Here is a 27,724-nt window from a genome sequence, read left to right as displayed (position 1 = left end):
ATTAAATTTCAATAATTTGCTTGTGCGTAGGGGTATTTAGCAGTGGGAGGAAACCGGAGGACCCGGAGAAAACCCACGAGGTTCGACAGGTCACCCTACTCTTTGTCTTTAGCAGTGGGAGGAAACCGGAGGACCCGGAGAAAACCCACGAGGTTCGACAGGTCATCCTACTCTTTGTCCCGTACAACCGGGGAATCTAAACCACGCCAGTTGACTCAACGACAGACCTTATGATGCAGCGCGCACACGCTAACTATTCGGCCATCCAACCTCCCTCCTTTTAAAGATTCAACTTAAACAATATTGTACCTAGCAAGGGATTAACAGAGAGCTTAAACATACATTATGCAAGAGCTAAATCTGCCTATTCCAGGTCTTTCTTTAGGCCTGAAATAATGTTATCTAACTTATTAATTAGACATTAATTAAATTATCCAGACCATAATCAACTCTAAATGTCAACGCTAGCCTGTGATATTTACTGGATCAGGATCCGATTTACTGCTCAATTTTCATTCATGATTAAATCATGAAATGGATAACCAAGACTATGTTTTTTACCGTACCGAGAGAGAGAGAGAGAGAGAGAGAAGAGAGAGAGAGAGAGGGGGGGGCAATACAGTTATGCACAAACCAGTATATACGCAATTTCTCTTATCTATATAAGTATAACAGTTTAATACTGGTACAGGGCACGAGAAATGTAAACAGAGACTGGAATGCTGTGTAATATAGAATGTGTATAGTACCGTCGATACCCGGTGTAATAGTAGATGTATAGTTACGGCGGGTCTTTAGTAATATGGAATGTGTATCTATCAGTATATAGTACCATCAATATCCTATGTAATAGTAGATCTATAGTAATACTATAGTTACCATGTCTCTAGTAATATTATCATCTAATTTTATCAACTCATTACAATCACTATGTATCTAAATTAAAGGCTAGCTAACGAGATATCTTTATCGAACATTCTTTAATAACTAGATTACAATGAAATGGAATTTAACCTCCTATTGCTCTGGGAAATGAAATGGGGTTTAACTTCCTACTGTTCTGCTCCGAACTGGGCTAATAAAGATAGGCATACGTCATACATGCTATGAGGGAAAATTTGCCAGGGAAGCGGCACCACGTTCTACTCTTATATCGAATTTCAACTGTCAAGGGATATTTTACGTGCACACCAATGTGTACGCGGGACCTCGGTTTATCGTCCCATCCGAACTACTAGACAGCTGTCCTTGTCAGGCCCTTCGTCATGCATCACTGACAAGGGGGAACCACGCCGGAAAATCGGGATGAACTTTCTCGGCCAATGCAGGGATCGAAAGACCCGACCTCCAGTCTAGTGAGCCAGCGTCTTACCAACTTAGCCAACGTGAACCCCTGACAAGGGGGAACCACGCTGGAAAATCTGGATGAACTTTCTCGGCCAATGCAGGGATCGAAAGACCCGACCTCCAGTCTAGTGAGCCAGCGTCTTACCAACTTAGCCACCGTGAACCCTCCTACTGCTCTGTACCGACTGGGCTAATGAAGAAGGGAATACACCATACAGTGTGCCATGTGGAAAATTTTGCCAGGACAGCGGTGTTATCGCCTCCTGTTCTTCTATGTCAACGATTCTTTTACATGCACACCAACGTGTGCACGGGACCTCGGATTTTTGTGTCATCCAAACGGCTAGACGTTGTCCCGTGTCAGAGTCCCCGTCCTGCACCGCTGACAAGTGGGAACTACGCTGCAAAAATATTGTAATCTTGCAACCGTCAGTGTACTACACATTTGATATTATGATATCCATTTGTAGGGCCAATCGTCGAGAAAAAAACAACCCAATAAACATATTAGGACAATCTGCTAAAGGCTAATGTACATTTTTTTTTTCAGTGGATTTACGGATTAAAGCAAAAATTCATCTTTAGACCGACACTGTGCTAGATAATGTAAAATGAATAATTTGAAAATTTCATTCAAATTACTCTATTGCGAGCGAAGATATTAGATTTTGACTGAACTGTTCTAATCTATTTAATATCGGAAAAATCCGATGTCATCGATAGTTGATTATGGCCTGGATAAGTTAATTAATGTCTAATAAATAATTTAGAAAATATTTCAGGCCTAAAGAAAGACCTGCAATAGGCAGATTTAGCTCTTGCATAATCTATGTTTAATATACCCCACCGTCACGGAATGGGGGTGGAGGTGGGGGCAGGGCGTGGTGATCTATGATTTAGCATAAGAAACAAGATTCTATTGGGGGCGCAAAAACACAATATTTATATCCATGTTGGTTAGGGTGAGAAATATTAGGCTGTATTGAACATGCTGAGTCAGACAGGGGCTAAGTTAGAGGGACGCAATAACGAGCTTTGTGTCATGGTTTTGAGTTTTTGCGCCCCCTTGAGGTTTTGCGTCTCTCCCAAATGTAAAAAAAAATCACGTGATATCAATACGGTTTTCAACATTATAATCATAATCATAATGCTTAACCAGTGTCAAACATATACCATGGGTCATATATGCTACAGATCCACTCTAGTATGTTCCACATAGCCCAGTTTTACCCGGTGGCACTGGGAAGCCCCCCCCCCCCCTGCCCCGTACACACATTTAAATATTGTATTTTGGGGGCCAGGAGGGGATCTTATTCCTCGTAGAAAATCATGGGTCACCACGCCCTTGTAGTCAGGCTATTATAGGTTTGACAATGGTTGGACATCCTGCAGGGGATTACAGCTGTGTATAGACAAAAATACATGCTAACTGTCAGCGTGTACAAGACAAGCCATAGAAACATATACAGTACAAACATACATTTAAAAAGATTTGTAATCATTGGGGGGGGGGGCGAATGGTTAGCACGCGCGTGCTGTATCATGAGGCCTGGCATTGAGTCAACTGGCGTGGTTTCGAATCCCCGGCTGTACGTGACAAGGAGTAGGGTCGCCTGTCCAGCCTCGTGGGTTTTCTCCGGGTCCTCCGGTTTCCTCCCACTGCTAAAGATCCCTACGCGCAAGCGAATTATGGAAATAAAATTGAACCATATGTTAGTCCCGAAATGACCTAGTTTGTGTCGAGTGGACGTTAAACCCATCTCTCTCTCTCTCTCTTCTCTCTCTCTCTTTTGTAATCATTGATAAAATAGCCGAGAAAGTGGCTTATTAAAATGAAATTAACCTGAATGATTAAAGTCCAGGAGATAATATTTAACTGGTTTAAAGTCAGACGGTCATATCTCCGTTAGTTATAATATATACCCTGACCTCTGACCCCTCTCATTAATATTCAACTTATACAACGGTTATATCATCATTATAAATATTACTTTCTTGTTATGAAATCTATTTCACTTTTCTTGTAATGATTATTAGCAAATTATTGTCGGTCTACGTGTAATTCAATGTTTCAAAACATATTACAGTTATATATCCGGAGACCACACCACTCCGACATCCCATTGTATAAAAGGCCCCTTTCCATCTCGACGAGATGGTCCCTTGTTTTGTTTCTGAACACCCGTTCCGACCTGACAGAGATGGCTCCAGCGGACTGTTCGTTGTTGCTTTGTTTTTTTAAACACCCGTTCCGACCTGATAGGGATGGCTTTAGTGGACTGATGATATGCTTAGTCGTTTGGATGAGTCGAAACCCGAGGTACTAATACCAGAACTATGATTTTAGATAGGCAAACGCCTAATTCTTTTCCTGATAGCTCCAGGAGATTCGTTGGATATATAACATTAAACACATAAGTTACCATATTTGTCCCACAAATCTTATTTTCAATTGCAGTATCGACAGTTGTTCCATGCCAGGACCTCCGCCCTGCACCATTGACAGGGAAGGGGGTGGGGGGCAATGGCGGAATTTCCGATGACCTTTATATCGGTCAACACCGAGATTGAAGACGAGACCTCTAGGTTACCGAGCCACCAACGTCATAGCCATTGAGCCACCGCGTCGCCTGCCGAATTTAAGGAGGCCTGCGTTCACACATGAAATAGTTGTAGATTTCAGCAAAAATTGAGTTTTGAGAATTGTCTTAAAAGCACCCTTCGTGGTTTCTGATAATACGTGTTTGAAATACCCGTGTGGACTTTACATTTCTTTGATGATGATACGGTGTCGTATTGCAATGAGATAATGTCGAATCGAGCAGTGCCGGAAATATTTATAGCTACACAGCTAAAAATAATAAAGGAAGTTTACACCAATTCGAGTGCCAATTTAGCTGCCACCTAAATAAGGGGAACACCTAGCCTTTAGTGGTGTAAACCCAATAACACCCTACTGGTGTAGAACATTACACCAATTCTGGTGGAAACTAGTTGCCACTTCCAATAGTGTAACCTGCCTGATGCACTCCAGACACTGTAATGTTACATCTAAATAGTTTACACCTGTGGGTGTAGATTAAGCATCACCCTCTCAAGGATGGTTTGTAAATTACACTTCCATTTTAATTATTACACCAAGGGGAGGGGTCACATCTTCCTCTAGTCGTGAGGATCGGGGATTGGAAGGGGGCCCCATAAGAAGAATAACCTACGTACGACTTCTCTTCATCTAAATCTGGCACTGGAAGCGAGACACGATTATTTTCTGATTATTTTTTTGTGCATGTTTCTTATTATATTCCATACACATCTATTCCGTCTGTCTAAAATTAGCTCCGTTTGGGAACAGACACGAAGATAGTTGTCCGACATTTTATTTCCTACATCGACGATTTTAGTCGAAAACACTGAGTATACTTCTAGAATTTTGAGATTTATTTATTCCTCTGCCATTTTCACATGTACTGAAATTGAAAAAAGTTTATTTAGATTTTGTGTAAAGCGGATTAGAACCACGTAACAAAATAGTACATTTTCAATGTGGTGGCCATTCTGGGCAGAGTTCTATTCTCAATGTAGATACAGTAGTAGGCTATGTTTGTGCAGAATGATTGCATTCCTATTAAACTCTTAATTAATGAACATATTTAAGGACTCTACCAGTTGGATTATTTGTCATCACACTATCCACAAATGGGGTTTAACGTCCTGTTAATGGACACGGGCATAAGCTATGCAGTGTGCTATGATTGAAATTTCGCCTTGACAGCGTCACTCTACTTTTATATCGAATTCCGACTGGCATGGGATCTTTTACGTGCACGCCAATGTGTACACGGGACCTCGGCTCTTTGTCCCATCCGAACAACTACGTTGTCCCTTGCCCCTTGCCAGACCCTCCATCCTGCAACACTGACAAAGAGGAAACACAAACTCATAAGCATTTTACTTCGTCGGCCACCCGTTAAAAGGAACGGAATAATCATTGCGACTCTCCGCTTGCCCTTGTTACTCAATTGTGCTGGGCCCTTTTTCACGAAAACTTAAAGATACATTATGGCAGATAAGATAAAGAGATGGCAGTCCTCGCTATAATAGTTAAAAACTAGATAGTGTAAAGGTAATTTGCTGAAAATTTCAGTCAAATTGATCCACTATGAGCCCAGAAAGAAGCGGGTGAAATTTTTGCATAGTCTCGGTCATCATTACTAAAATCATTAATATAAACAGCATAGTCTCGATTATCCGCTTTTTCTGATTTAATTATCAATGGCCGTTAGCGGCATTTAGGAATCTAATCCAGCCAACATCGAAGGCTAGCCTTGACATCGAGAGTTTATTATGGTCTGGATAAGTTAATTAATGTCTAATTGATAATTTAGATAACATTTCAGGCCTAAAGAAAGACTTGTAATAAGCAGATTTTGCTCTTGCATAATGCATGTTTAAACTAAGTTACAACCGAAATTTTAAGAAATACTGCAACTTCATTGGATATATGCAAATTGATTTTACTGGTCAGCCAATCGAATTGCAGTATTTCTTAAAATTTCGATTGTATCTTAGTTTAAGTTTTGGTGAATAAGGGCCCAGAATTCCTCTTCTGGACTGTTTATTTGACCGCTGGATTGGTTGTGCTTGATTTTGATTTATGATCATAATGTGTTATAATTATATTATTTCCTCCATAGTTCCTATCCTGTTCCAGGATGGTAAAAAAAAAGCTGACAATTGTACACGAGCGTTTAATAATTCATGACGGCTTTATATTCCAACCCATAACCAGGAAGAAAATCAAATCACAAATAAATCTTGATAAACATTTAGACATGAAAGTTGTTTTTATCTACGGAATATTTAAGTCTTGGTGCATAACTTGAAATGTGGGCTCGGCGATGAAAATTGGGTAAGAATTGCCTCCCCTGAGATTATGCTCTTCTAAAAGGAGAACAAAATGTAACGGTTGCTATAGCGGTAAACATCCAGTCATATTTACCGTTAGTTTATAACGGGTCATTAAGTCAGGATAATCGAGACCACTCCCATGACAACTATTACAACTAAGATGGCGTCGAACGAAGCATCGGACAAATTTTATCTGGAAAGTATCCTTTTTAATTCAACAATTATATTATAAAATATATTTTTATTGCGGGAAAATATACTCTTTTTATTCCTTCAAAAGTGGAAAATCTATTTTTTTTGCAATATCAAGACAATTTAGTGAAATAAATCGTTTTCAATTGTATCTGTGACATCACAATGATGAATGAATAGACGATTGGTCAAACGTAAAGTGCAAAAGTAAAAGCCGACAAAACAAATCAAGATAATTAAAGAATTTATAAGGCCTAGAAGACAAAATACTGATGGCGGAGCCGAAAAGTAATGAATATCTACGTTCTAAAAAAAAGTAAAAACAAAAACAAAACAAAAAGTTACAACAAAAACAGGAAAAAGTAGGAGACATTTTTTTCTGATTTTACTTTTTATTATTAGGCTATTGATTGTTATCCATACAGTTATGTTATTTCAACAAATAAGAATATGTTTACCCCGCTTTGCACACAGCATGTGATTATTGTGATATTAAGGTACATGTCGAATCTCAACCTGCCGTAAGTTGGACCAGTTTTTCATGACTGGCCTCGCTGGCAAATTTCTGAGCAAACATTTATCTGCGATGTTCTCATTGGAATTGGATGTACGTTAACCCCTCTATTAGTCTATAGACAAGTCGACTAACTGTTTCTCGTAGAAGTTCTAAGTGGAATTAGCCAATGTAATTTAAGCCCTCTAACTCTAACATTTATTAATATTAAGTATCGTATTTTGAATTTAAAATGATGATCAATAAATGTCATTTCCATCAAGGGGGGAGTGGGGGTGTCTGGTTAGTGCATGGTTAGTGCATGTGTTGTATCACAAGGTCCGTCATTGAGTCAACTGGCGTGGTTTGATTCCCGGGATGTACGTGACAAGGAGTAGGATCGCCTGTCCAACCTCAGGGGATTTCTCCGGGGCCTCCGGATTCCTCCCTATGATAAAGACCCCAACACCCAAACGAATTAATTAAATAAAACTGAACCATATGTTAGTCCCGAAATGACCTAGTTTGTGTTGATTGGACTTTACCCCCCCTCTCTCTCTCTCTCTCTCTCTTCATCAAGGTGATGTCACAAGTGGTGTAATCGTACCTGACATGAGTAAAACTGATCACAAAATAATGAAAGCATGAAACTCAAAGATGGTTACTTGGCGGATATTTTTTTTTATAAAATGTAAATGAAAACTAGGCTACAATCGATCCACATTGCCCATAGTGAAGTTAACATTCAGATTGAAAATAAAAAATTAATTCTTTTAAAAACAAAGAATTTAAGATTCAATCTATATAATATGTAGTTTGAGCAGTTAAGTAAAAACAAACCTTAACCAGTTATTTAGAGGAGCAACTGTTAGCTGATTCTGATGATGAATTCCAATATGAGGAGGTTCCTATTGATGAAGAATTTATTGTTGATGGTAGGTCAGAGTTACTTACCTTGGCATATTCTGTTAAACTTTATTAAAACAATTTAGATTACTTATATACTTGGAATATTCTGTTAATGCAATTAAGATTACCGGTACTTATATTGAAATATTCTTATGAATATAGGTTAGTCAGATTTGTGTTGAAGATTTTAATGTCCTTGGTTATGTATAATTCAAATACTGACAGTTGATGGTGGATTTGTTCAAAGAGAATTAGCAGGACGGAAAATAATGATTTGAGACCTGATAAAATCCCATTTAGGCCTACTAGCAATCAACTAGTACCTGATATAGGCCTACCTTTAAATAACAATCAGTGACCAACAAAATGACAGGCACCAGTGGGAATGTGCCTGATGGTTCCTGGCTTTTAAACTGGACATATTCTAATTTTATATTATTGACTGTTGTTTTAATAAACTATTTAGAAATATATATTTTAATTTATTTATTTATTATAGAAGTAGTAGAGAATTTAGATATTGCTGTTAGAACAATCCGAGAATCTCAGGATGATGCTGAAGCAGCTGTGAGTTATTTAAATCCTTTCATATTTTAATAACTGATATTGATGTAATAGTAGTAATAATAATAATAATAATCTAAGCTTACATAATAATGAATGAAATAGAGCTAAACTTATCACTTACACGGGGGGTTTTATGTCATTGAGTCAACTGGCGTGGTTTCGAATCCCCGGTTGTACGTGACAAGGATTAGGGTCGCCTGTCCAACCTCGTGGGTTTTCTCCGGGTCCCCCGGTTTCCTCCCACTGCTAAAGACCTCTACGCGCAAGCGAATTATGTAAATAAAATTAAACCAAATGTTAGTCCCGAAATGACCTGGTTTGTGTCGAGTGGACGTTAAACCCCATTTATCTCTCCCTCTTATCACTTACACAATACTTCCATCATGTAGGACTAACAATATACAGTTAACTTTTTCCATCAACTCAAATACAATGTTAGGAAGGTGAATTTTGCCAAGAGAGTGACATTTCCACCTATTCCTCATAAAGCAGTTAATTGTTCTCTCATGTGCATCTTAATATTGTGTAGCATGGTATTCAGAGAATTTAGAAAGTCTGCCATGTTTTCATTGCTGTATAATAATCTACTGCAACTGTCAGGACAAATTGTTCTCTCTTGCAGAATGACTGTAATGTCTTGATTTAAGTAAATTGGAAATACTATTCTGTATTAACAACTAACCCAACCCTAACCCTTCTGTTTCAGGTTCGGAAAGAAAGCACAGCTCGACCGTCTGTTACCCAACATCCAGAAGTTGTTGATGATTTTGTGAGAAATTTTCTTGTCCGAATGGGAATGGGACGAACACTGGATTGTTTCCAAACAGAATGGTAGGAAAACAATTTACATTTTTTTATTTATTTCCTATATATTCAAGAGAACAAAACAACTAAATTGCCAAATATGGTAGCAAGCTGAACAGTTTGGAGGACTTTTAAAAGTAGATCAATTTGGATACGATGTAATTAGATATTTCAAGTATTTAACCATTAAAGGTCACTGGAAAAGCTTCAAATTTTTTAAATAAGGCAAGTAATTATGTCAACATTTCCTTTCCATAAGTATAACACGAAGGGGAATGCCAATATTACCTGCAACAGGTAAATTTCAATGTTAGTAATTTCCACTGTTCTCCATAGGTAGTGGTAACTTTCCGTCAATAAACAATCCGAGACGTCATTTTAGTGCTCATATTCTTGTCTATATTTCTATGAGCAGAAGGACTAAAATGACGTCACAGATTGTTTTTTGCCAGAAAGTTACGACTACCCACAGAGAACGGCGGAAAATTACTAACGTTGAAATTTACCCGCTGCAGGTAATATTAATACTGACATTCGGGTTTATGTTATACTTATGGAAAGGAAATGTTGACATAATGCCTTGCATTATAAATTTATGAAGCTTTTTCCAGTGACCTTTAACACAATACAAAAAGTTAGATATACATGGAGGTCTTTTTATACTCAAGTAGCTTATGCTTAAAGATGCATTATTCAAGAACTAAATCTGCCTATTGCAGGGTTTCTTTATTATGTTATATAAATTATTAATTAGACATTTATTAACATGAAAAGACTTAAATCAATTCTCGATGCCATCGTATGGCTCTAACTTTAAGTAGATTAGAATGGTTCAGCCACCTAATGATTTAATTTAAAAATGGAAAAACAAAGTTTAGTCTCGAATATACCAGTACCGTGGTTACAATAATAAACAATCAATGCATACATCTTGTCAAAACTACAAACAGTGATTTGAATGAAATTTTCAATATATTTATTTTGTATTTGTTGACCTATTATAGCAAGAATGGCTGGCTCTGTATCTAATTTTACATAATGTGTATTTAAGCTGTGATAAAGAAAAATACCCAAGTGTGGGTATGGAAATAACGGTTTTAGATGTACCTGACAAAATGTCAAGCACTTATGAAATAGTACCTGACATTTTCATCTTAGTACCGGACATGTATTATTAATAACATTAAAAAAGACAATTCAGTGCCGGACAAAAAGCCTGAATCTGTGCCTGAAATTGTCTGTGACAGGTGCCTTATTTCCAGACTTGCGGCCAAGTGTGATCTGTGGTACTATATGTTATGTGTATTTATTTAAAGGTACGAGTTACAAGGGAAAGGTTTATTACATGGAAGTGTGATCTGTGGTACTATATTTTATGTGTATTTATTTAAAGGTACGAGTTACAAAAGAAAGGTTTATTACATGGAAGTATGTTCCGTGATACTATATGTTATGTGTATTTATTTAAAGGTACGAGTTACAAGGGAAAGGTTTATTACATGGAAGTGTGATCTGTGGTACTATATTTTATGTGTATTTATTTAAAGGTACGAATTACAAGAGAAAGGTTTATTACATGGAAGTATGTTCCGTGATACTATATGTTATGTGTATTTATTTAAAGGTACGAGTTACAAGGGAAAGGTTTATTACATGGAAGTATGATCTGTGATACTATATGTTATGTGTATTTATTTAAAGGTACGAGTTACAAGGGAAAGGTTTATTACATGGAAGTATGTTCCGTGATACTATATGTTATGTGTATTTATTTAAAGGTACGAGTTACAAGGGAAAGGTTTATTACATGAAGAGGATATTGATGTTGTACCAGATATCTACGCTAGGAATCAGGATCTCGACAACGAAATCAAATTCTTGAAAAAAGAAGTAGATAAATATAGAAACGCTGCCCTGTAAGTCTGTTATTTTGTGATACTCGAATTCAGATAACAAAAGTATGAATAAAATTGAAGGCTATTATAAAATCTTGATCCAGTGCATCTTACCAATGCGGTGTTTTATATAACAAGGTCTGGAAATAGTTATTTTAGTCGAGCACTAATCGACTAGTATTTTAGGCGTAGCACTAATCAACTAGTATTTTAGTCAAGTACTAATCAACTAGTATTTTAGTCAAGTACTAATCAACTAGTATTTTAGTCAAGCACTAATCAACTCGTATTTTAGTCAAGCACTAATCAACTAGTATTTTGATCAAGCACTAATCAACTAGTATTTTAGTCATAGCACTAATCAACTGGTATTTGGCATTTTGTACTTTATACCAGACATATATATTTAATATACTTAAGAATTCTGATAATAGACATGCACTAAACGAATTGTGTTGATAATCTTGAATATCTGTGACAGGTGCCTTATATTTAAGGGTTGATTATAACCCTGCTGATTCAGTGATTCCATGTTCCAAGTTTCCTCCTTAGGCAAATGTTTGTATTGATTGTGACACAGGTGGATGGAACAGAATCTCATAGAATTCTTGCAATAAAAAGAGACTCCCTTTGATTCTCTTTTCTTGTTTTAAAACAGAAATGACCATGTTTTATTTTGGGTTTCAGTAAAGCGAAAGAAACATATGTTAAACTGAGGAAAGAGAGAGATTATCACAGAATGCATCATAAACGTGTCGTCCAGGAGAAAAATAAATTTATTGATGACATTAAAAGGTAAGTGAAATGAAACAAAATGGTGTTTACTTTCCTCTATAAACTCAACTGATGGAGATAGTCGTACGACAGGCATTGAATAATTCTTACGGTTGATTTCCTGACATTCCTTTCAAATGACTCCTCAAATGACCTGATTGGGAGATTAGATAAAGAACTGGCAGTTCTCATTATAATAATTAAAAACTAGATAATGTAAAAGGAATTTGCTGAAATTGCAAATACCTGCAACAATCTTTAAGCATTGTTCATTTGATTGATTAAATTTCAGATTAAAGAGACATTATCAGCAATATGAACCAACTTTACACCAGCTGAAGAGGAAGTATGAGGTGGCCATGAAGGAGAAGATGTTGGCTAAACTAGAAAGAGACAGAGTCGTAGGGCAGGTTAATGGTTTACAGAGTACCTTAAAATCTATGGAGTCCTTTAAAGGAACTTCGTCCATGTCTCTACAAGGTTGGTGGTTTGTTTCTTTTAGTTGCTCACCTTTATCAAAAAATCTTATTCTAAGATATTTTATAAATTCATCCTATCTATTGGACAAGAGCTAAAATTTTTGCTCATGTGGCTCCTCAAAAAACAAATGTAGTGAACAATCCATAAATTATGTGATTAAATACTTTAACAAAATTAGAACCATTTTAAAAGTGTATTAATAGAGGGGGTCACGGTGGCTAAGTGGGTAAGATGCTGGCTCGCTAGCCTCAAGGTCGGGTGTTTGATCCCTGCATTGGCTGAGAAAGTTCATCCAGATTGTCCGGCGTGGTTCCCCGTTGTCAGTGATGCAGGACAGAGGGCCTGTGTACACATTGGCTTGCATGTAAAAGATCCCTTGACCGCTGAAATTCGATATAAGAGTAGGCCATAGTGCCGCTGTCCGGGCAAAATGTTCCTCAAGCACACTGTATGGCGTATGCCCGTCTTAATTAGATAAGTTCGGAGCAGAACAGTAGGACGTTAAACCCGATTTCCTTTTATTTTGTATGTATAGATAAACGATCAGTAAAAGGAGATAAGCAGGTAGAAGAACTGGGACCAACACAGAGAGCGTTGGCTTTAGAGAGAGAGAAGGTATCAGAATGTGATATACAATTATTACCAGAAGATTTTAAACGATATCCCAACGTAAGTAGCAAAATTTCCTCCACACATCTATCCTCCATTTTTCCAGGAAAAATTCTTCTACATGTAACCATAGTAATAGAAATTGTTAATTTATAAAAACTTCGCTCAGTGATAAATGAAATTTTGTGAATGGTGGAAGCGATCCTACAGCTGAATAACAATAAAGAGTACTTGTAATACATTAGACTTTGTATTTTGATATAAATTGAAATTCTGTCTGTTGATGTTTTGTTTTTTTTTAGTTCAATATGTGTCGTTTTGTACCAGAAATCTGTCATATTTATAGAATAGTTCATGATAAAATAGAAAGTGTATATCAAGTATCCCAATTCTCACCTCACTAGCTATTCAATACAGTAAATCACAAAGGAGTTGTTTTACAAACAAAGGAGTAATTTTACAAAGGAGTTATTTTACAAATAAAGGAGTAATTTTGCAAATAAAGGAGTAATTTTACAAACAAAGAAGTTATTTTACCAACAACGGAGTTATTTTACAAACAAAGGAGTAATTTTTACAAAGGAGTAATTTTTACAAACAAAGGAGTTATTTTACAAACAAAGGAGTAATTTTACAAACAAAGGAGTTATTTTACAAACAAAGGAGTAATTTTACAAACAAAGGAGTAATTTAATTACAATTGTCTATTTCAGGATTCTGTTTTCCCCGTTGATACAGGTGTCAATCCTTACCTGTCAAATTCCAAGGCAGCACCAAGTCACATCAGTAGAACAGGTGGTTTCCGTCTCTCGAATACGATACAGGCACACAGTCATTCTGTTAGCGGGTAAATATATTACTGTTAATAGGGGTTTCAGGTCACGTGACTTTAGCGTGAAATCGGACAGCCAGCGGCTGAAATATAGCCCACTTCAATCTACGGTTCTGAATTACTATTTTATGTAAATGCATTACTAGCAATTGTATTGCAATAGTTTAATATCAATCTCAATATCTGCAAAGATTCAGGCTAAAAAATTATCGAAATGTAAGTGAAATTACCGTTTGTTTACATGAGACGCTCGCGGGAAAATACCGCTCTGACGTCACACGACCTGAGATTTTCCATTGCTATGACTCACTTCATTGGTGAATCCGCAGCTTAGTTACCGGGGGATTTTGATATAGAACCAATCAAACGATAGAAAACATTTTTGTGGTTATTATGGTTGTTGATACCACGTGATCGGACAAGTAGACCCGTAGAAAATGGGATTTATCTGTTTTGATGACTGAAAATTGCCAAATTTCGACTAAATATAAAAAAACCTTCTTGAGGTATCATCCAGATTATAAATATTTGACATATTATCATTCAAATTATTACGATTTTAATAAATTTTTGCTGACAATAACGTGCAGATTTCAGGTTTAAAATTGGTACTAGCGATTCTGAAGGGAAAATACCGCTTATGACGTCACTCAAATATGACTGAAAAGCACTTATTTTGGTGCCATGCCACGCATTGACTGGTATAGAACATTTTGATTACATTATTGACGTCGATCTCGGATTTTAAAATTCCATAACTTTGGATCTAATTAGAATATTTTGATGAAATAAAAAAATTTGGGTAGCATTTTATGTATATTTTCACAAAATATTTTTAAAAAATTTTTTTCTGTCATTTGAAACTTTGACCTGAAACCCCTACTGTTAGCGGGTAAATATATTATTGTTAATACAACATGTGCAGGGAGATCAGAACAAGGCCCCGAGTTCACACAGCATTATCAGACTAAAGTTAAGAATTTACTCAAAATTGTTTGTCTTATTTTAACTAAAATATAGCCCTTTATAAAACTTTTGTTGTTTTAATGCAGTCCTTCACGTTTAAGGGGAGCTTTTGCTCCTGTTCCTCTCGACGCACGTCGGCTTTCCTTCGAAGAAGTCATTAAAGACTCCTGTAAATTAGCTAAATCGCTCTCCTAAATATTGAGATTAATAAACTACTTTCAGTTTTTGTTTACTTTTAAACTGCATATATTCAAGGTATCAGGAGCTTTTTATGGCTCCCGCACAATTTTATAAACATGAAGGACTGTTAATGTATCAAATACATCAATAAGAAACTATGTGCAAAGTTTTGTGTTTCTGGATCAAAGATATTTTTCATAAGCAGTGATTGAAAGTTGAGTAAATTCTTAACTTAAGTCTGATAATGCTTTGTGAACTTGGTGCCTGGTATATAAACACAACAGTACTACAAAAGTTTGTTATATAATATTTTATATCGCAGTCGGAAGTGGTATCTGGGGTTCTAGAAAGAGTGGGCATACCCTCTCTCATGTACAACACCTATCAATACTATATACATGTATCAAGTGGTATGAGGTGTTCTAGAGAGAGTAAGCACACCCTGTCTCATATACAGCACCTATCAATACTATATATCTTGACTAGGTGATATCAGATGGTCTAGAAAGAATAAGCATACCCTGTCTCATGTAAAACATTCAAAAGGGGGGGGGGATTGGATGGCCGAATGGTTAGCATGTGCGCGCTGTATCATAAGGTCGGTTATTGAGTCAACTGGCGTGTTTGCAGTTCCCTGGTTGTGCGTGACAAGGAGTAAGGTCGCCTGTCCAACCTTGTGTTTTCTCCGGGTCCTCCGGTTTCCTTCCACTGCTAAAAAAACCCTACACGCAAGCAAATTATTGCAATAAAATTGAACCATGTGTTAGTCCCGAAATAACCTAGTTTGTGTCGAGTGGACGTCAAAACCCCATTTCTCTCTCTCTCTCTCTCTCTCTCTCTCTCTCTCTCTGGCTTTCTGGAAAGAGTAAGCTGACTTGTGCACAAAACATTTATTCCTACTTATAGCTAAATGTTTGGACTGAAGCTAATGTTATTAGGTAAAGAAGGTGGCAGATGAGCGCATTTTTTCGCTGAATCGCGCTAAGTTTTAAAATCGCTCGAAATAATCGCCCGATCAATCGCTCTTATCTAGCATGTAAGATATTTTCGTCCAAATATTTTTCGCTGGTGATCAAATTCACTCTTGTACCAGTGTCCAGCGTATATATTGTTGGGCGAACCATTTTTATAAGCCAATCGGAGACCTGATGGAGCATGGAATCCAACTCCTGTACCAGTTAATAGTATTCAATTGTGTGCACCTAACAATATTATTCCAAGAAATCCTTTCCTTGTATTTCAGGGTTGCTCTTCATCCACGTAAACAGATCCTTGTAACCAGTAGTGATGATAATACGTGGAAGATGTGGGCGGTACCAAGTGGTGACATAATAATGACAGGTGAAGGTCATACAGATTGGGTGTCTAGTTGTGACTTCCACCCAGGGTAAGTTAATAATCTCAGTTGGTTTTTATTGATTGTGACATCATTTATCATTTGTGACATCATTTGATTGTCTTTATCATTTGTGACATAATTTCATTGTCTTTATCATTTGTGACATCATTTGATTGTCTTTATCATTTGTGACATCATTTGATTGTCTCATTATTTGATTGTCTCGACTATTAATTTGACAATCTATCATTTGTGACATCATTTGATTGTCTCTATTAATTGAATGTCTGTCATCTGATTGTCTCTTTGTCAGTTGATTGTCTCTATCATCTAATTATTATTTGATCGTCTCTATCATTTGATTCTCTCTATCATTTGTGACATCATTTTATTGTCTCCAACATTTGGTTTTCTCTAACATTTGATTGTCTCTATCATTTGATTGTCTCTAGTATTTGATTGTTTCTAGTATTTGATTGTCTCTATCATTTGATTGTCTCTATCATTTGATTGTCTCTAGTATTTGTGACATCATTTGATTGTCTTCATCATTTGTGACATCATTTGATTGTCTCCAACGTTTGGTTGTCTCCAACATTTGGTTGTCTCTAACATTTGGTTGTCTCTAATATTTGGTTGTCTCTAACATTTGATTGACTCTATCATTTGATTGTCTCCAACATTTGGTTGTCTCTAACATTTGGTTGTCTCCAACATTTGGTTGTCTCTAACATTTCACTGTCTCTAACATTTGGTTGTCTCTAGTATTTGATTATGTCCATTATTTGATGTTAACATCGCATGGTTGGTACATAATAATTTGATTACATATCGTCAAGGTAAATTTTTAATGTCTCATCTATTTTGTTTTCTAGGGGAGCAAAACTAGCGACTACTAGTGGTGATACAACCGTTAAAATTTGGGATTTTGCTAAAGGAGAATGTGTACATACATTTGTGGATCATATGCTGGCAGGTAAATATATTTAAACATGTCTGATTTATGTAATAGAGAGGTTTCACAACTTAACTGTTACACACTTACATTTACATTTAGATAAGTGTAAGTGGAAACTGTACATTATGACGTTTCACTAAATTCACACTTACAGTTACACTTAGTATATATAGGAGGCGACACAAACTTGGTCCATGATCTCGATAGGCCTTCGTCACGGATAGATTGTTGAAGATGAGATTACTAAAGCACGCAAATGTTTTGTCTGAGCCTCTTCTTATATTGTCTACATGAAGGAGCGGGTCTTCTCTGTGGATTTAGTTCGTGAAAAAAAACGATTCAGAGAAAAATTATGGACTGGATTATAGAAATTAAACAAGGTTTAGCTAAGTGTTGTGAACTTACAGTTATGGAGGCTGCTATCTGTCGGACACACTTTTATGACGTGCGCTTCACATAATACATCACAAAAACTGTACGTGTAAAGTTGCGCAACCTCTCTATTATAATGTAGAATATTTTAGTTATTTAAAACTTTAAAAATAGACCGTAATCGTCTGGGATTGTGCAGATTCAGCTTGTTTCTTAATTCATCCAAAATATTAACACATAAGAACTATAAAATTAATTTTATTGTGTTTTAAAGCCTTTGAAATTTTAATTATGACATGTTAGATTGACTGTGAGAGGTAAGTTCTCTATCCAGTCAATATGTCTGTCAAGGCCGGTCAATATGACTGCCAGCCAGTCAAGGCCGGTTAATATGACTGTCAGTCAAAACTGGTCAATATGACTGCTAGTCAGTCAAAACTGGTAATATGACTGCCTGTCAGTCAAAGCCAGTTAATATGACTTCCAATCAGTCAGTCAAGGCCGGTCAGTATGTCTATTACAAGAGCTGCTTTATGTGTTAGTAAATATTATTTTGTGTCCAAGTGAATGCCAGTTTATATATTTTGATTTTGTTTTGTTATTTAGTATGGAATTGTAGCTGGCATTCATGTGGTGATTTCCTGGCCACCTGTTCTATGGACAACACATCTAAAGTATGGGATTTAAATAGTTTACGATGTCGCTACACGTTACGAGGTCACACCGATTCCGTTAATAGCATCCAGTTTGTTCCATTCTCTAATATACTTCTGACATCATCAGCAGATAAAACTTTATCATTATGGGATGCAAGAACGGTAAATATATAATTCTTTATTCTTAAAACTTTTTATAACGTTTTTTTGTTCCATCTGAACGTCTGACATCCACTTGACACAAACTGGGGTTCAATTTTATTTCAATAATTCGCTTGCACGTAGGGGTCTTTAGCAGTGGGAGGAAACCGGAGGACCAGAGGACATGGAAAAACCCCACGAGTTTGGACAGGCGACCCTACTCCTTGTCATGCACAACCGGGGAATCAAAACCACGCCAGTTGATTCAGTGACAGACCTTATCCTTATGATACAACACACGCTTGCTAACCATTATTTTATTTCATTTAAATGATTTATATTGCTTCATTTATATTTATTTTATATTTATTACAGGGTTTGTGTACTCAAACATTCTATGGACACATGAATTCTGTTAATCATGCTGCTTTTAATTTACGGGTAAGTTTTTCCAAATTTTCTTCTCAAACCCACTGATTTACATGATGTCATGGGTGATGTCATTTGATTGGTTCCAACCACTTCATTGTGGCATCATTTAATTGTATCCAACATATTTCTTGTGACATCATGGACCTTTGCCATCATTTGATAGTTGTTACATCATTTGTCCATTGTTACATCATTTGTCCATTGTCCATTGTTACATCATTTGTCCATTGTTACATCATTTGATTGTTGTTACATCATTTGATTGTTGTTACATCATTTGATTGTTGTTACATCAGTTGACATCATTTGATTGTTGTTACATCAGTTGACATCATTTGATTGTTACATCAGTTGACAGTTGACATCATTTGATTGTTGTGACATCATTTGATTGTTGTGACATCGTTGTGACATCATTTGATTGTTGTGACATCATTTGATTGTTATAACATCATTTGATTTTTGTGACATCGTTGTGACATCATTTGATTGTTGTGACATCATTTGATTGTTGTAACATCATTTGATTGTGTGAATAATGTCATTTTTTGGTTTTGACAGCTTTATTTTGAATATTTATTGCCAAGATCATATAAATATAAAGCAATTTCTTTACAAATATTTTCTGTTTTCAGTGTGATACAGTAGCATCGTGTGATTCGTATGGTATATTTAAATTATGGGATGTAAGAAATGTATCGGAAATGGTGTCTGTGGATATCGGTCCACATCCTGCTAATCATGTGACATTCGATCCTTCAGGTAAAAACATTAGATATATATAGACCATACACCCAAAAACTCTACTCCATTACTGGCATTAGATATAGGTGGGTTGGATGGCTGAATGGTTAACCTGTATCATAAGGTCTGTCATGGCGTGGTTTCAATTCCCCGGTTGTACGTGACAAGGAGTAGGATCGCCTGTAAAACCTCAAATTGTTGAAATAAAATTTAACCATGGACATTAAACCCTGTTTCTTTCTCTCTCTCTCTCTCTCCCTCTCCCTTTTTTCCAGGTTTGTGGACCATTCAACCACATCTCCACAAATAGTTTCCACCTAAATCAACCTCATCTTCATGAATAGTTCCCACCTCACTCAACCTCACCGCACCCAACCCCATGTCACTCAACCTCATCTCCACAAATAGTTCCCACCACACTCAACCTCATCTCCACAGATAGTTCCCACCTCACTCAACCTCATCACTGCAAATAGTTCCAACCTCACTTAACCTCATCTCTATGAATAGTTCCCACCTAACTCAACCTCATCTCTACGAATAGTTGCCACCTCACTCAACCTCATCTCCACTAATAGTTCCCACCTCACTTAACCTCATCTCCACTAATAGTTCCCACCTCACTCAACCTCATCTCCACAAATAGTTCCCATCTCACTCCATCTCATCTCCACAAATAGCTCCCACCTCACTCAACCTCATCTCCACAAATAGTTCCCATCTCACTCCATCTCATCTCCACAAATAGTTCCCACCTCACTCAACTCATCTCCACTATTAGTTCCCACCTCATCTCCACTATTAGTTCCCACCTCATCTCCACTATTAGTTCCCACCTCATCTCCACTAATAGTTCCCACCTCACTCGACCTCATCTCATCTCAAATGATTCCCACCCCATTCAACCTCATCTCCACTAATAGTTCCCACCTCACTCAACCTCATCTAATCTCAAATGATTCCCACCCCATTCAACCTCATCTCCATGAATAGTTCCCACCTCACTCAACCTCATCTCCACGAATAGTTCCCACCTCACTCAACCTCATCTCTATGAATGTTTAGTAAGATATTAATTTTAAATGTTTATTTTATCGTTACAGGCAGTGTATTGGGTGTCTCCAGTAATGACAGTACAATTAAAATGTATGAACTTGCTTCAGGACAAGTGAGTAATTTCATTCTTTCATTTTTGACATCCCTTTCAATGTAGGATGAATTTATCCAAGAAAAAATTTAAAATTGAATTGTGTTCAGACTTCTCAATCGAAATACAGCAGCAATCATTGATGGCAGCAGGATATTTCAGTAAGCTGGGGGGCATGGGAGGACTTGGTTAAAAAAGTATCAGCAACGTAATCAACTGAAATAATCTACATATTCTTTGACAGAGACAGAAAGATGGGTCATGGAGCTTTGATAAAGCTAGCTTGGAATGAAAGGCGGTATATTAGGGTCAGAAACAAAGTGTACAATAAACCGGTACCATGTGTTAGTCCCATCTCTCTCTCTCTCTCCCTGACCATCTCTCTCTTTTTCTCTCTGAACAATTCCCGGGTTGTACATGACAAGGAGTAGGGTCACCTGTACAACCTTTTGGGTTTTCTCTGAGTCCTCCGATTTCCTCCCACTGCTAAATACCCCTACGTGCAAGCGAATTATTGGAATAAAGTTGAACCACGTGTTAGTCCTGAAATGACCTAGTTTGTGTTGGTTGTGTGGACCGTAAACCTCCCTCTCTCTCTCTCTCCGTCTCTCTCTCTCTCCGTCTCTGAATCTGAGTACATGGTTTTCAATATACTTGTATATTATTTCAGATAACTGCCTTATATGGTCATGAAGATGCGGTACAGTGTGCGTTATTTGATCAAAGTGGAGAGTTTATGATATCTGGTGGCAGCGACTGTACGGTTCGCATCTGGTCCTAAAAACATCCACACTTGTCAATCATATTTAAATTTTATTAGATATTTATTTATTATTTAAACTGTGATTTATATTTATGTCAAGTTTCCCTGTATTTGTTATTTATTTACATTAAATCAGTTGAAGGAAATAATTTAAAGAAATCTTAATCTACATCATTCAGATTATGTATGTGCATGTTATGCACGTAAGTTATGCATGTGTGAGTTAAGTTTGTGCATGTTATGCATATGTAAGTTAAGCATGCATGTTATGCATACACAATTACATCATTCAAGTTATGCATGTGCATGTCATGTATGTGTAAGTTAAGCATGTGTAAGTTAAGCTTGTGTAAGCTATGCATGTCTAAGTTAAGCTTGTGTAAGCTATGCATGTCTAAGTTAAGCTTGTGTAAGCTATGCATGTGTAAGCTATGCATGTGTAAGTTATGCATGTGTAAGTTGAGCATGCATATTATGCATACACAATTACATCATTCAAGTTAAGCATGCAAATTAAGCATGTGTAAGTTATAAAGATATTCTTTTACCTGTTAAAGTTGCTGATAAAGTTACTGATCGGCGTTTACAATTTTGGGACAGTATTAAATTTGTCATTGCTTAATCCATGCTTAAAGGAGCTAAGTCACTAATATTTGGGACCAAGAAATTTTGATAAATGGGTCGCAACGCATACAATAATGTAATATGAATGTATATAAATTGATTTACATTCAATCGTTTCTGTTTTTACTGTAATTTTTAATCAGTTAGGTTCGGCGAAATACGCCAGTATTCTCAATCGAATTTCAATTTCTAGCGTCTGCTTATTCCAGTCTACGCGGATATTATTTATTGGGCTTGCTTTCCAGATAAGAATTATAGTCTCACCGTTTGACATGACTTGTGGAATATGCCTAGCCTCGTTTTTAGAGTCCCTTATTACCAATAGCACTGAAACGCATTATGGTACCAATTGTAAAATGTTTATTTTGTCTAAAATATTGGATATCAGAAGCCCATCTTTTCCTGGTTAGATCACAACATCAATGTTGATTTAAATTGACAAATAAATCGTGTTTTCAATGTGTAAGATTTTGGATGATATTGAGTTAGAGACTTAGCTACTTTAATTAAGATGTCAAAATCAACATATCAATGGTAGATAATCTCTCAACCAAAGATTCTACCTTTATTATTCACCATGTCTTGATGTCCGATTGGGCATATTCCTGGTTGGACAATTTAGGACGTTTGGAAAATAGCGTTGGACATGTCCGGAATATATGGGCGAAATCCCATAACTGATTCTACCCAACATTTAGAAGTGGTGGTGAATTGTTTATATGGTCCGTAAACACTGAATGAATTTAAATAATATTCACAATATTCAATATTCACAATATTCAATATTAAATATTCACAATATTCAATATTCACAATATTCAATATTCACAATATTCAATATTCACAATATTCAATATTCACAATATTCAATATTCACAATATTCAATATTCACAATATTGTAATTTGACAGGAAATGTGGGGGGGTTGGATGGCCGAATGGTTAGCACATGCATGCTGTATCATAAGGCCTGTCATTGAGTCAACAGGCGTGGTTTCGAATCCCCGGTTGTACCTGACAAGAAGTAGGGTTGCCTGTCCAAACTCATGGGTTTTCGCTGGGTCCTCCGGTTTCCTTCCACTGCTAAAGACCCCTACCCGCAAGCGAATTATTGAAATAAAAATTAAAAACCATATGTTAGTCCCGAAATGATCTAGTTTGTGTCGAGTGGACATTAAACCCTATTTCTCTCTCTGTCTCTCTGAAAGGAAATGTAAACCCTTTAAAGGATGATCAGTGGATTTAAAGAGGCTCAAATCTACATTAAAATTGTGGATATATGAATTGTAAAGATATTACATATTTTTTGTGTGCTATAATTTAATATGTTATAATTTACAAGTTCTGATATTTGTTGAAAGTGTTGATATATTATATTTTCTGTCTTGATGTAAACTGTAGCAAATATTTAAAACAGAGGAAGATTTCTTTTATATAAATTAAAATACATACAAATATTGACTTAGTTTTTCAGTCATTTGAGAGAGTGGGACCTGTTATGTTACATATCATACTCCTGGCAGTGTTTTGTTTAATTAGACCTAATCTGGGCCATTGCTTCAGGAATATGGTTACATATAAGAGAATGGAAGTTGTTCTGTTATTTGAGAGAATGGATGTTGTTCTGGTACATAAGGGAAATCAAATAGTTCTTGTAAATAATTGGGTGCAGTGTCAGAATAAATTAATTTAAACACATTCACAAGAGCTTAAAATTGAACCCTCGCTTAAAGCGTATTATCGAAATAGCTCTCATTTGAAGATGCATTTTCCGTATGATACTACTGATTTGGGAAACTGGGGACATAAGTTCATCGGTCACATAGCCAAGATTCTTAACCTGCTTCTTAGGAGATAGGGAAATTGCTTTAACCAATTTACTAGATTTTGATTTTGATGATATGACAAGAGATTTGGATTGGTCATCGTTAAGTGTTTGCCCATGTCTGGTTTTCCTCGTATGTCTTTCGGACAAGCCTCTAGGCTACTAAAAGAATCCCTGGAAGCAAGGTAGTTGTTGTGCTGAAAGAATTCATGTATTTGGGTGTCGTCAGCAAAGCCGTGGTCTTGTACCCCATATTTTCTTATGGTGTGACCAATTGGAAGAATGTATAGGATAAAACGTAGAGGTCCCAATACAGATCCTTGTGGAACACATATCATAACAGTACAGGGTTGAGAAACAGACCTATTTATTTGCACCTGTTGTGTTCTATCTTGAAGATATGACTGTATCCAATACTGTGCACGGCACCACAGATTCCAACTGGACGTTTCATCCTTTGAAATAGAATAATATGATCTATAGCAGTGGTTCTCAACCTTTGTTTGCCAACGGCACACCTTCGAACTCATGAAAAAATAGCGGCACACCTGGCTAAATATATTTGAAAAGTATTTGAATTTTGCAAAATAAAAACATGGCAAGTCATATACGGCATAGATCCGCCGAGAGAGACTAGTCATGGATGACTCAAACTACTGGTAAATAAAGAAAAACACAGCTATGAAGTTACCAGTAGAGACCGTTGAATGCTCAATTGGGATCACATGTTTTTTCGCAATGTCTTAGTGTGCCGTTCAAAATTTCAAGGCACACTAAGGAAGATCGTGTGCCACGGCACACTGGTTGAGAATCACTGATCTATAGTATCAAAGGCAGCACTGAGATCCAAAAATATCAGGTGCACTGTGCACAGCTAGATTCCTATCCAGTGCCAGGTCAAAATCGTTTTTAATTTTCAGTAGAGCCATCTCTGTGCTGTGGCCTCATTTGTAATCAGATTGTAGCTATTCGTGTAAATCATTTTAAGACAGATAATTCAAAACTTGAGAAGCCAGAACTCTTTCAATAGACTTGCCAATGAATGGTAAGTTGGAAACCGGTCGGTAATTCTTGCACAGCTGATCAGGGTCAAGGTTTGGTTTCTAAAACAATGGTGAAATAGGAGTTGACTTTAAGCATACCAGACACGAGAAAGAGAGAAATGGGGTTTAACGTCCCACTTGACACAAACTAGGTTATGTCGGGACTAAGATATTGTTCAATTTTATTTTAATAATTCTCTTGTACGTAGGGTTCTTTAGCAATGGGAGGACCCAGAGAAAACCCACGAGGTTGGACAGGTGACCCTACTCCTTGTCACGTACAACTGGGGAATCAAAACCACGGCAGCTGCCTCAATGACAGACCTTAAGATACAACGTGCATGTGCTGACCATTCTGCCATCCAACCCCCTTTAAGTAATGTGATTAAAACACAGACCCTATTTCGTTTCGTTTTTTATAGTTCAAAATTTCGTTTTACTTGGTTTTATCAAAATTTCGTTTTACTACACTAGGATCTGGAAGAGTTGTTATCATTGACGTGTTCTGAATGGCGTGAGAGATTAGCCAATGAACGATCTGTTACGGCGAGTTTTTAGCGTGTGGTGCACGAAACTGTGGGTAACCCACTAGAAACATCAATGTTGATTGGTTAATCAAATGTCTCACGTCATGGGGTCAAAAGCTGCTTGTATTACCTCTGACACAACCTTCCACTACAACCGGTCAGATCTTCATGTAGTGTAGGCCATCGAAAGTAAAAATAAACGAAACAAAATATAGATCCGTATTTTAATCAGAGTGTACAGGAACAGTGGTTATAGAATGATTAACAATGCCAGTAATAATTGGAAGCTGAGTCTCCACTACTTCTCTCTATGGCAACAACAATAACACAATCACAATTTTGTCAACATCGGTTAGTGCTGAATGATGAGGAGAGAGAGAAATGGGGTTTAACCACTCGACACAAACTAGGTCATTTCTGGACTAACATTTGGTTTAATTTTATTTCAATAATACGCTTGCGCATAGGGGTCTTTAGCAGTGAGAGGAAACCGGAGGACCCGGAGAAAACCCACCAGGTTGGACAGGCGACCCAACTCCTTGTCACGTACAACCGGGGAATCAAAACCCCGCCAGTTGACTCAATGACAGACCGTATGATACAGTGCGCGCGTGCTAACCATTTGGCCATCCAACCCCCCTGAATGTTGAGGCCAGCTAGTGCTAATCCCAACCCTAACCTTGGACCTAACCCCAATGCTTATCTAACCTACAATCTCACCAACAATCACGTGCCCTAACATTATTTACATCTCGGCAAACTTGACAAAAAATGAGCCGACCTTAACAAATAGATTTAGCATGTCAACATCTAGACATCTGGGGAGTAACTCTATGACAACAGCGCCACCATGGTAGTAACTTCCCATTCCCAAGGTGATGCTGTCATAGAAACAACCCTTTTCCAGCAGAAAAAACAACAAAATTCTGTATAAATAATAAGAATAAACTTTACTTTGTTTAATATGTGGTGATGATATTTTAAAATGTTAACTTATATTTTTTATATTATAATATATTTTGAGGTTAAACAACTATGGACACAATATCACTATTTAATATATAAACATACATATATATATAGATACATAGGATGTTTGATTTAATCTATAACAACAGGTGCCCCCTGTATATATATACGTATAACAACAGGTGCCCCCTGTATGTATATATATATATACATATAACAACAGGTGCCCCCTGTATATGTATATATGTATAACTACAGGTGCTCCCTGTATATTTATATAATAACTACCATATAAACATATAGAGACATTTTTAAAGAGTTTCAATATTAATACATTCATGAGGACTACACCCACATAGATTACAATTTCATGTAACACTGATATTAGAATTCAAATTGTACGAGCAAGACCCAATTATAATTTACACCAGGGCTTCACTATAATGTTGATATCCAGTGAAAACAACCCAGTTGTCAAAATTGCCAGTTTACAGTACAACCATTATATGTTAGGCATGGGATATGTTTCCTGGCAAACCCACTAAATACTGTGGCTTAATATATAATTAAGAGTTACATGTAGTTAATTAATTAAAGAATGACTTTGTCTTAAAGTTAATATTTCATGGGTTTTATATTGAAAACAATAATACAGATATATTTAATTCAAATATGCTTCATTTTACAAATTTATCGGTTTCAACTAAAAACTATTTTATCGTTTTATTTAAACAAAGATTTTAAAAAAAGTTTTATTTGTATTTTGGTTTTAAGACAAAAGAAACAAAATAACATGCATAGAATTCTATTTTTTTTGTTTTTTGACAAATAAAAGAAAGAATAAGGTGAATAAAATTCTATTAAGCTATAACAACATCTTTGGTAAGTGAACAGAAAAATATAACAGATTGATCTGCAATCAGAGAAGATAACAAATTCATGGTGAGGTTTTGAAACCAAGGGGTTAACAATCTGTGGATAAAAATAATTCAAATTTAAAATGCGATAAAATTCAATTTGTTAATTATCTGAGATTAATGTAAAACCAGAATGTGTGAAATAATGACGAAGTATAAAGGGTTAACAATGAACGTCTGTTAAAATGGTTCTATTTTATAACTATTACAAACCAATTGTTACAGCCAGTTTAGGGCAGTGACCTGGCTTCCGAGTTCACAAAGCATTCTCAGACTTAAGTTAAAAATTTACTCAAAATTATTGCCTTACTT

The 27,724-nt window shown here is 36.4% G+C and overlaps 1 protein-coding gene across 1 annotated transcript; it reads left to right on the top strand.

Annotated features, from left to right (window-relative positions):
• Positions 1–6,308: 6,308 nt before the first annotated feature.
• Positions 6,309–23,588, top strand: LOC126820388 (sperm-associated antigen 16 protein). Its single transcript, XM_050548302.2, has 16 exons — positions 6,309–6,455; positions 7,798–7,875; positions 8,349–8,416; positions 9,123–9,247; positions 10,999–11,136; positions 11,803–11,910; positions 12,182–12,369; positions 12,905–13,038; positions 13,692–13,825; positions 16,200–16,343; positions 17,171–17,271; positions 18,232–18,443; positions 18,798–18,863; positions 19,490–19,616; positions 20,702–20,766; positions 21,416–23,588. Exons 1-16 carry the CDS (start codon positions 6,395–6,397, stop codon positions 21,524–21,526), a joined length of 1,860 nt encoding a protein of 619 aa, XP_050404259.1. The 5' UTR covers positions 6,309–6,394; the 3' UTR covers positions 21,527–23,588.
• The last annotated feature ends 4,136 nt before the right edge of the window (positions 23,589–27,724 follow it).

The sequence above is a fragment of the Patella vulgata genome, chromosome 5 (assembly GCF_932274485.2).
Source record: "Patella vulgata chromosome 5, xgPatVulg1.2, whole genome shotgun sequence".
Lineage (NCBI taxonomy): Eukaryota > Metazoa > Mollusca > Gastropoda > Patellidae > Patella > Patella vulgata.
Note: the sequence above shows the minus strand (reverse complement) of the source record. Positions and strands in the feature narration are given on the sequence as shown.

What these genes read in the sequence shown, in the direction of transcription:
- LOC126820388 (XM_050548302.2), top strand. Translation starts at nt 6,395, where the DNA reads ATGACAACTATTACAACTAAGATGGCGTCGAACGAAGCATCGGACAAA. An exon ending in AGGATGATGCTGAAGCAGCT is followed by an intron (nt 8,417 to 9,122) that starts GTGAGTTATTTA and finishes CTTCTGTTTCAG; the next exon opens with GTTCGGAAAGAAAGCACAGC. An exon ending in ATTTTAAACGATATCCCAAC is followed by an intron (nt 13,039 to 13,691) that starts GTAAGTAGCAAA and finishes TGTCTATTTCAG; the next exon opens with GATTCTGTTTTCCCCGTTGA.